This window comes from Poecilia reticulata, chromosome 4, assembly GCF_904066995.2.
Source record: "Poecilia reticulata chromosome 4, P_reticulata-male-v2, whole genome shotgun sequence".
Classification (NCBI taxonomy): domain Eukaryota; kingdom Metazoa; phylum Chordata; class Actinopteri; order Cyprinodontiformes; family Poeciliidae; genus Poecilia; species Poecilia reticulata.
The window spans coordinates 16,515,424-16,526,746 of record NC_088833.1 but is presented as its reverse complement, the minus strand read 5'-3'; the positions used below and the strand labels follow the sequence as shown (position 1 = coordinate 16,526,746).

Sequence of the window (11,323 nt, the reverse complement as noted above, 5' to 3'; positions counted from 1 at the left end):
ACACACACACACGCACACACACGACACACACACACGACACATGCACACAGGCTCACAGCCAAATGGCTGTTCATTAAAGACAGGGACCTGAGGGGAAGCAATCGTCTGAGCGACGGAAATTGCGTGTCACATTAGATTAGCGGTGTAAAGCCTCTGGATTGGCTCCGGGGAATAAGGAATTATTTCAATTACATTATTTCAAAAAGTCTTTAAGCAATACCAATACCGATAAAAACAAATTAAGAGTGATTTGGGCTGATTTGTGGCGCTCTGAGCTGCGTTTTGTGTGCTGGAAATCAGATATGAATAATGCAGATATTACACTGTGTAATGTGTTGCTCTTGAAAGCAGATTATCTGTGACAAATAACGCCATTGGTTTGCATTGTGTTTCATCAAAAGGGAATATTCCCAAGTGTCAATCACACATACAAAGGGGACTGCATGGGACTGTGTGAGCCACAGAGAAGAGGACAACTCATTCGGCTGCCACTCCAGTAACACCAACACACACACAGCTTTGATTTGAGTGGCTGAACTCCTGATTTCTGTGCCTTTGCAGTTCAAATCAACTGATTTTGATGGATGAAAGCTACAAGAAAAAGCTGGTCCAAGGTCTTAAAGAGATTTTTGATTTGGGGTTTCTCTTGTTATGATCCTGGGATGTTTTGGTTTTGCTTTTCTTTTGTGTTTGTGTTTTGATTATTTCCTTGTGTATGCTCAATAGGTTTTACCATATTCTGTTCAGTTCAAATGGCGTCGGCATGTAAGTTTACTCCCTTCTGTTCTGTTTCTTTATGCAACTGAATTTAATTATTTGAACAGTGTTTATCTTTTTCAGTTATTTCTGTTTTCTATCTGAGACTCAGATGTGAAGTGAGGAGTTTTAGTGAAGAAAATCACAAATCATTCAAAGCAGCTATGAGGGGAACAAGACATAAAATCAGCATCAGAAGGTTACTGAGGAGATCCCAGAAGGAACCAGGACACTGAAAACCATGAGCCCATAAACTGAGGCAGAGGTGGAAATGATAAAGCAACTATATGAACTGATCAAATGAGATGGGATGTAGCTGAGACAGAGTGAGAGCAGGGAAACTGAGTTTAGTTTATCCAGACAACTTTATAACTTTATCATTGTAATGATAAACCAACAAATAAAAACTTGCAAGGATTTTAACTAAGGCCATCATCAATATTTCTGAGAAGAAAATTTATGATTTTAGGTTTAACAGTTGAAAGATATATATATATATATATATATATTAATCACAACAAATTTTTAAATATTTCTTCCTTAAGTAAATAATTACATTAATTATTAAGATACTGATGCTTTGTTTTCCTCTAATTAAAAAAAACAAAAATTACAAAATGTTTGTACTTAAAGCATGAAATGTACAAACTAACAAACTTTTAAAATCTAGTCTAACCAAGTGACTTGTAATTCTTTTCCTGCATAAACTGAGCTAATTAACAAGTTAATCAGTGTTAATGCTGTGTGTTGAAGTTTTCTCTGAATCAGACTTCAGAATAGTGCTGCACAAGTGTTGGAAAGTTCTGGTTGCAAGTCGGATGTGATATAAGGATGTGATATTTATTTTGTTCTCACTAGTGAGTCACTACAAGCTGATAAAACACTTCTTTCCATTTTATGAGTTCAAACACAAAAGGCATATCAGCATTGGTTTAATTAGATACAAGCCACCAGAAGTACTAATAACTGGAAATTATATTATATAACTATTTGGGTTGATTGTTCACGTTTTTATTAGTAAAAATCTGTTTATTCCAGTCACAAAGCAGTTCCATGTGGTTTACTGATGAAAACTTTTCCTGAAATTTATTTAGTGCTTTTGGCTTCTGGTCAGTTTTTTTTTTTCTTTTTAAATACACACATTTTTAAACCACAAGTTGCCATTTTATCCCTTCCCAAATCAACTTTGCAACCCTAAACAAACCCTTTTGTTTTTTTTATTTGTAGCTAAGTGTTTTTATTAACTATGGAGATTAATAATCTTACCAACAATTAGACTTTATGTTTTTTTCTGAAAAATGTAAATTGAGCCACATTTCCATTGATTTTGATTGTCATCCTTGTTTATTATCACCCTGGGTGACTCTAACAGATATTTACTAAAGTCACACAGACATTTACATACAGAAAAATGTGAGTTTAATACAGAAGGTAGAAAAAAAATATTTTTTAAATCTTTGGTTAACACAGTGGACACAAATCGTACCCCTGATGGATATGAATTGACACATAGTTGGTTAGAAACATCCTGTGGTGGATAACATCATTCAAACCCAAAAAAGTACCAAACAACCCAAATAACCCATGCCCAAGTTGTTCTGACATATGACTGAAAACAAGTCAACACCACTGAAGGAGGAGTCTGATTAATTTTATATGAGAAGAGACAGAGATCTTTATATGAGCTTTATGGGCAGTTGTCCAGGGCAGCATGAAAAAGGGGTTCAGTTGCACCTTGAAAAAGTTTTTTGTTGCTCCCAATGGGAAGTTGACACCCCAAGTATGCTGTTGAGAAGACTAATGTTACGTGTTGGTGGGGCAGCAGAATGAATACAAGAAAATACAAATAGCTTGTAGCCTTGTGTGATGCCAGCATAAGCAGTTGCTGGTGAAAGCTTTTCACGATTAAATCACAATTTGCAACAACAACAACAACAAAAAAAAAATCATAAAACAAATAGAAAATCTGGACATTAGGTGTTGGTGCTGTAGGTGACAAATTGTATTTTTTATTGAATCTGAAAGATTTTACAACAGGATCTGACAGGTAACTTTAAAGTTTCTCCTGCCAAATATGTGTTCACGTTCAGACTGTTTGGGTGTAGGTGTTTCAGCTTTAGTGAGGCCAAGAGATTGCATGTGTCCACAAGCAGGCATGCAGGTCTCAGAGGAGAGTGGAGGAGAAGGGGGAGACGTGTGGGGGCTACAGAGAAAGAGGGCAGGGTAAAAGAAGAGGGGGTTGATTGTCACACGGAGCGCAAAGACCAAGAGAGACAGAGAGCGACCCGCAGCCAGTCCACTCAGCGCTGCCTTCATCCCGCACAGACAGACACACGCAGCAGTTGCACGGCTCTGAGCTGCGCGCATCTCAGCTCTTCACGGAGAAAAACACGCAAACATCTGGAGGAGTACAGAGAAAGCCCACTCCGCATTGCCACGCTGTTCTTTTTCCTGTTTCTTTTATATGCATATTTTTTTTGTAGTGCTTGTGGAGAAAGTGCCGCGTCTCTGAACAACAACAAAAAAAAAGAAAGAAAGAAAAAAAAAGTTGAAAGCACTCAGAGGGGGAAGAAGTGAAGCCGAACCAAGCCGCGCTTTGGGAACTTCATCACGGTAAGTGCCGACGCACTGATGGGTCGTGATCACACGACTGATTACAGCTTCATTTGCTTTAATTGCCTTAATTGGTTATTTGATTGTCATGTTTTCTGTTCTGGCGGCTGGTTTCCGAGTTAAGCAGTGCGCTGTCGCTGCTGAAGGAAACTTTTTTTGTTGTTTTGAATGATATTAATGGAAAAAAAAGGAGAAATTACTGGAGGAAGAAAGATTTCTGTAATTATTTTAGCCCTTTTATTTGTAAAGAGACATTACAAATGTAGCACATTTGTACAAAATATGCGCAGTGTTTTATGGAAAAAAAATCACGCTGTTTGAGAAACTTTTATTTTCCCAGGAACAAAAGACAAAACCGTCTAACTCAAGTAAAGAAAATTATAAATTTAGTTTTTTTTAGTCTCGTGAACTCATTACATTTAATTCACAAGTTAGTGGATTTTAAGTCGTTCATGATTTTTAAACTCTTACGTGTATATTGTAACTATGTTTTTTCTAATTTAAGCAGCTTACAGTTTAAAACACTGTAAGCTGTAACACTGTAATACTTGAATTGAAACAAATACCTTTTCGAAAACATTTTATTATAAGACGTATAATTTCTTAAAACGTCCTATGTTTTACTAAAAACATAGATAACACATTTCAGAAATTACTTTGTGCCATAGGTCAGATCTCACTTTTCAGTTAACATTTGCAGGCTTTATTGGGAATTTATTTGGTCATAATTATTTACAGACTTTGCAGGCCTTGTCCAGTCCACATTTTAAAATTTTTTATTGGAACTAAATTTAAAAGCTGTGATTTAAAAAAAAATACCTAGAAATTTGAAACAGTTTCACATAAAACTGAATTAATCAAACTGTTTGGTTACAGACCAAAACAAACTAAACATAGGGTTTATTAAAAAAAAAAAGAAGCTTATATCTTTGTTAGAGAATTTAGTTTCTTGAAATGTTGTGTTTTTGTTGTTGTGGATTAAATTATGTTCCCAGACGAACTGAAAGATTATTTACAACCTCCTGGGTGAGTGATCGTCTGACAACCTGCCTTCTCCCGCTCTCTGCCTCAGAACCGCCAGCAGGGAGGTGAATGGATCTCCACCGCCCCTTCAAGATGGACAGCCCCTCCTATCTGCCGACTCCCCTGGCCTCCCCGGCCCTCATGGTCCTGGCCTCGACAGCGGAAGCCGGCAGAGACGCCTCCGTCCCCTGCCAGGCACCCCGGCCTTTTGGGGTCCCGGTCTCTGTGGAAAAGGACCTCCACCTCCCCTTTCCTTCACCCTCCTACACCTTCACCTCTATGTACCAGCGTCAGGCTCCCATGTCGGGCACCTTCCCGTCCCGGGACTTCCCAACGTCTCTGCTCCACCTGCACCCTCAGTTCACCCCTCCAAACCTGGACTGCTCTACCCTGGGCATGCTCAACCACAGCGGACTGGGGGCTTTCCGGCCATTTGCCTCCCCACAAGAGGAGAGGGAATCCGGGGGCTACCAGTCGGCCTTCACCCCAGCCAAGAGACTGAAGGGCTGCTTCCCGGAAGTGGAGGGTAAGGAGTTTGACTTTGGGCCCCTGAAAGCTGGGGAGGAGGCAGGGAGGAAGTTGTTCTCCATGTCCGGCCTGCTGTCTGATGGCGAGGCTTCATCCAGCCCGGAGGAGCGCAAAGAGCACAGTGAGTAGACACACTCAACTTAGAGGAAGAAAAACATCTGATACATGCTTTATCTGTGTAACTCAGACACTGACACTCAACTCATGTCTTTACCACCGAGAATAGAGCTGGTTATGATCCTAACCATCATGCTCCCCGTGACCTGACATGAACACATCCTCCACAGCTGGATCCGAGAGAATATTGTCTAATTAGGCGGCTGTTTACTTCGGCCCGTCTCTGGCCGACTTCGACACAAATAGATTGAACAGTGACACTCATTCAGTTTAGTGATCATTAGCCACATATGACCATTAGGCCTATTGGAAGTCTGGCTTTTCTGCACAAATATACGGTAGTACATGCAGGGCTGACACGGGAGGAGTGAGAGCGGGAACGAGTGACACCCTGTCAGAGATAACGAGGTGGCAGAGACAGGGAGGAAGGGATGGAGGAGGAGAGAGAGAAACAGAGAGATAGAGACGCACGATGTGCTTCAGCCCGAGCTTCCCTACCAACGACAACCCTCAGCTCAATACGGTCGCCCACACCAGCCGTCTGATTTGTTGACAAATGAGTGGGAGAGGTGTCAGTCAGCGTGGCGCACAGGGGAGAGACGCTCCTCATTACTCCCGGGGATAATTGCCCAACGACGCGGGGGCACAACTCTCGCCTCAGAGGGATGACGGGAAGGGAGTGAGTCAGTGGAGGCGATGCTAGGCATGATGGGAAATCAAACCCCCTTCAGCGGCGGCCGCCGAGGGGAGCGCCTGACAGATGAAAGGGACAAGACAGAGCTGAGAGAGAGGGAGAGAGAGCACCCCAAAAGGCTCTAGAGATCAGAGGGGGACACCATCGAAAATAATGACAATAAGAAGAAGTGAGGAGAGGCGAAAAGGGGATTGGGGGTGCGGGTTGGGGGAGGCAAGGGGGGACTGCGTTTGCGCTCTCACACACTCCACCTAAAGAAAACTTTCATCCCACACATAAAGGCTGGTAGCAGGGATGAGTTGTCTTAAGAAAAGTTTGGATTGTGTGTGTGTCACTTTGCATATGTGCATGTCTTTGTTGAAAGTTGCTGATTTTTGTCGCCGGCTGGTGGTTGAGTGACGGGGGCCGGGGAGGCGGAGTGGCAGCGGGGAATCTCAATATGGAATTTTAATAAGGCCAGGAAAAGAAAAGATGCCAGCCAGCCAGCCGAGCCGGCACGCTGGTGTGAGAGGTGTGTCTGATACAAAAAAAAAAAAAAAAAGAGTTTGCTAGACTGCGCTCATGCATGCATGCCCAACCACCTGATTTTGGGAGCCTCATTTGGGGGGAATGTTGACAAGGACAAAAGTCAGGGTGAAGGAGAACAAGGAGCATTGCTCCTACAAATATATGAAAAAAAAAAAAAAAATCAGGAGTAAAAAAAGGGGATTCATGCACATTGGAAGCTGCTTTTCCAGCTTTATCCAATTAGATTGGAGCTCAGGCAAACTAAGAGCTTTAATGCAATTGAGCTCCCTGCACTTTTCTAAGGCTGACATACACTTGTTCCTCTTGACTGGGCAACAGACAGTCACTTCAGGAGCAAAAGTCTTAAGTGTTAAGCTTGAAATCTTCTTTGAGTGCAAGAGTTTTGCCTCCTCAGACACAGCAGCAACAATAGGTCTTCAAATTCACACTGAGCCGCAAACTTAAGCCAAAAGAAACATTTAACTCATATAAACTTTACTTCATCTGTAAAATTGCTGTTGGTGTGAAGTTTTTGCATTTTGTCAGAGAATGCACCGATCAGGCTATTGCTGGCTGAGACCAATTTCAGTTTTTTACTTTTTCATTTTTATTCTAAGTACCGTATTTTCCGCACTATAAGGCACACCGGATTATAAGGCGCACCTTCAATGAATGGCCTATTTTAAAACTTTTTTCATATATAAGGTGCATAAAATAGATGCTTTAGTTCAGGTTGACAATTTGTTCCATCCATCCATTTTCTTGCACCCTTTTTCCCTCAGTGGGGTCGACAGACTGGAGGTCGCCAGTCTGTCGCAGGGCAATACAGAGACACACAGGACACACAACCATGCACACACACACTCACACCTAGGGGCAATTTGGAGAGGCCAATTAACCTGACAGTCATGTTTTTGGACTGTGGGAGGAAACCGGAGTACCCGGAGAGAACCCACGCACAGGGAGAACATGCAAACTCCATGCAGAAAGACCCCAGGCCGGGAATCGAACCCAGAACCTTCTTGCTGCAAGGCAACAGCTCTACCAACTGCGCCACTGTGCAGCCCGACAATTTGTTCCGTACTCTATTATTACACATCCACATTTGTAAAAAAAAAAAAAGGTCCCCGAGTACTTTATATAGTAGGCTGCCCCAGTCATTGTTTCACTCATGGTGTTGGTGTTGCGATATTGTGCCCAACTGCTTTCTGGGTAACACAGACCAACGGACACGCTGCCGCCGCAGTCTCTGTCTCTCTTCCCCCCCTCCCTCCGCCCCCTGGCTTTAAATGTATTATCAAACTTTATTAACAAACCAGCGTTCTAACAACTATCCCAGCATGCACCGCGCACTTCTTCTTCTTCTACAGGGGAAAATGAAGTCGGCGGCTGCTTACCGTAGTTGCTAGACTGTTGTGGCTCAGTATTGGTCCATATATAAGGCGCACCGGATAATAACTGTCAGCTTTTGAGGAAATTGAAGGTTTTTAGGAGCGCCTTATAGTGCGGAAAATACAGTACCCAGATTGGACTTTATACCACCAGGATTTACAGGACCTCTTGCGAAACATTCATGTCTTCATTTTCTCCTGAATGAATGTTTTGATAACACCATATTTTATGTTTCTAACGAAAAATAGCAAACAATATCACTCTTAAGTCATTTTAAATTATCGAATAGGTAAATAATAAATAAAAGATGTGCAACTAGCTAAATTTATAATGTCAAAAACTCAAACCAGATCTTTGACTTCAAGCACAGTAAGTTTAGCAGCAAGGTGTAAGCGCCCTCTTCCTTGTTTCCATGTTATTTCAGTGTATATTACACAGTCACATTTAGGTCTACAACATTTTGAATATTTCTTTTTGTATGGAAGAAGTAATTTATAGAAACAATGCACTGTTTAGAAGAAACAAAAGGACAAACGTTATTTAACTATAAGTCTATAATATTTAGCATTCTTAAAGGAAACTTGTTTGGGCAAGAAACCAACACTGGTTCTTGCCCAGGAACCTGTATCCTGCACTTACACTGAGTTATTACAAAATTATCCGTATTTATGCATTAAAATGGGTTCTTTTTTAATTTATTTTTTATTATTTCCTTTACTTAACCAAGTAAAACCCCATTGAGATCTAGATCTCAATTTCAAGAGGAACCTTTGCAAACCTGGGCATATGAAAAAAAAGAAGAAAAAAATCAGATTTTTGAGTATTGAGTCTCTGGACAGATGAACAGGTAAAAATGAGTCAATTCTGTGGTTAATTGATTGGTGTATCTCTATTTTTTTTTTGTGTGTGTGTGAGGAATATATAAAATAGAGCTGTAGAAATTAAAGTTAGCTCAGACGTAGGGTTGGGATTTTAAAGTTCACCAGTTTGCAGTCAGCTCTCTTTAATTAACCAGTCGTCCTTCTGCAGCTGATCCAGAATGCTGCTGCTGACATTCTCACTAAAACCAAGAAAATATAGCTCATCATCCCAGGTCTACAGCTCAGAGATTAGACTTCAAAATATTTGTGTTTGTTTATAAATCACTGAATGAACACGTCACAGACCCGTCGTTGTTCCAGACCTCACAGGTCTTCTGGTTCTGGTCTGCTCTGCATCCCCGAACCAGAACCAAACATGGAGAAGCGGCATTCAGTTTTTATGCTCCCCAAATTCCAGTAAACTGCCAAACAGCTGAAACACTGAATTCCTTTAAAGGAAGGCTAAAATCCCATTCATTTAGAGTTGCATTTGAACAAAAACAGCTGGAACGTTGATTGATATATCTGACGCGTGTTTGATGATGATTCTTTTTATGATGGCATTTGACAAAATATGTTTGTTGCCTTTTTCATGGTTGGTTGCTGTGTTTTGATCATGTGAAGCACTTTGAACTGCCTTGTCTCTGAAATGTGCTACAGAAATAAACTTGCCTTGACTTGGCTACATTCAGAGATCAGCTTTATAACTTTATTCTGTTTCCAGTTTATGAGGAAACCTGCAGGATTTTTTCCAGTTCACAGCAGTGTGTAGATATTTGACCATGTTTAGTATTTTCTCCCACACTTCCCTGTCAGTCTAGACAACAAGCAGGTACATGACACTTCCTCCCGCCCACCTTGTGTGCCATCGCCAGTGGCTGTCTCTTCCTGTCCGTTTGGGGTCTTTCTTCTGTCGACATTCCCCATCCCTGACTCCCCTGTCCTCTGTTTTTATCAGGGAAGGGTCTGGGATGCTCAGTGTGCTCTGACAGCTGTTCAAACAGCCATGCTCACTTTCAAAGGGCAGATGTCTCCACTGGAGCGAATCATGCTTATTTTCCTCGGGGAGATGCTTTTTCCGCCGCAGGCCTGAGCTGGAATGAAAACGTTCCTTTTAACAGAAACACGAGTTAGGAAGCTCGGGGAGCCGAGTGGCAAAAAAAGACGCCACGGCCAGCCACAGACTGCTCCAATGAGTGTGTGTATGTGTGTGTCAGCAACTCACAGCGGAGGCAAAGCTAAGTGTGATCTGCGATAACTGGACCCAGATGTGCGAGAGCCACTTTTTGTTGTAAAGTAGAACCTAAACGTCCAGTCGGTAGAAGCGGCTAACAAATCCATTTACAAGCGCTGCTTTCACACAGACCAGCACTGCACAGATACGAGTGGACATTGTTAGCATAAATAAGCACATACTTAATGAAACTACAAAACGTGGAAGGAAATTCTTTACTATACACATCAGAGCCTTCTGCACATTTGAAGAAATTTACTTTCCTACTCAACCCAATTAAGAAAAACAAACACTTTTATTAGACTATTGCAGCTATTAAATGCTATGACCACTGGAGAACAGAACAGAATAACAAGACCTTGTTTCACAGTCAGTTGAGTTTTGTTTGTGTTCTTATCTTGCATGTGGTTTAACAGACCAGCTGAAGGACACATGGAGTTTTTTTCTTTTTTTTGCTGCCATATGCATAATTATTTCTCCTGCGTATTGCTTCTTTATATCTGAAAAACAACGTTGTGGTACGATTATTATGGTTATGACTTTGTATTTACCTGTCAGGCAGAATTGTTGCAGCTATCTTTTACTGAGGGTGAGAAATCTCTGAGACACACACCTGGTTTTCACCTTACTGAAAGTAAAATCCTGCAGGAAGTTCATAGCAGGGAAACAATTAGGCATGACAGCTCAGTGCGCAAGTGTTCTCCATGGTCAGTTATTCATGGGTTGTTGGTGAAGGAGTGCAGCTTCCCTCCAGAATCAATATTGCATGTATTCATGTTAGATTAGCCTCAAGGATTATCTCCACTGTGAGGTTTGATGGACGAGATCTGGTTATAAGCACAGCTTACATCTGTTATTTAATGTCTGGATTTTAATGTATTGCAAAATTTTGCTGCATAGAAAACTGTTAGTATAGAAAATAGTGTTGCTTTGAAATATTCTTAATTGCACACAAAGCCTTGCAAAAATATTTATCTTGACTTCATGATTGATCAACGCAGTAGTCTATAACTGTGAACTATTTTCAATGATAATTTGAAAGTACGGCACACATATGAATTCAGCTCCTTTTAATCTGATGTAAAATTTTATGCAGCAATTGTGTCCACCTTTGTGCAATTTAATGCCGTTGTTAATGTTTCTGTTTCTTGCCTGTGCCAATCTGGCCCCGTTGGAAAAGGCAGAAATTTGGGTCTGTACATGTGATATATTCCCTTTTGTACGGGATTATATTCCGCACAAATATAACCTCAAACATTTGCAGCTGTATTTGTAGAAAAGGAGGTTAAGTAGAAATGCCCACTATTTGTTGTTCTCTCATATACAATTCCAATAAAACTCATCCCATTAGTGTTTGTCACATGGCAAAATGTGGAAATGCTCTACTGGTGTTTATGCGTCTGCCAGGCTATTTCTGCTAATCTTATTGTAGCAGAAGTATTCTGTAGGAATCCCCTCACGCACAGTCTGCTCCTTGTGTGCCGATTTGTTAACAGGGCACTGCGTTCTGTGTCAGGCTGCTGTTGACTGCTGGTATTGACCAGGGCTTCCTGTTGAAAGACACAGTGTTTACATCCCCCTAGCAGACCACAAGAGATC

The 11,323-nt window shown here is 41.2% G+C and overlaps 1 protein-coding gene across 5 annotated transcripts in view; it reads left to right on the top strand.

Annotated features, from left to right (window-relative positions):
* Positions 1 to 2,210: 2,210 nt before the first annotated feature.
* Positions 2,211 to 11,323, top strand: part of rnf220b (ring finger protein 220b) — a 36,296-nt gene continuing 27,183 nt past the window's right edge. Inside the window, exons 1-2 of one of the 5 annotated variants that reach the window (XM_008407975.3) lie at positions 2,211 to 3,369; positions 4,442 to 5,041. In XM_008407975.3, the coding sequence (XP_008406197.2) occupies positions 4,462 to 5,041 (580 nt within the window). In that variant the 5' untranslated portion in view covers positions 2,211 to 3,369; positions 4,442 to 4,461. Of the gene's footprint in view, positions 3,370 to 3,828; positions 5,042 to 11,323 lie in introns of those variants that run through there. The other 4 variants (XM_008407973.3, XM_008407976.3, XM_008407974.3 and 1 more) reach the window with 4 other exon arrangements.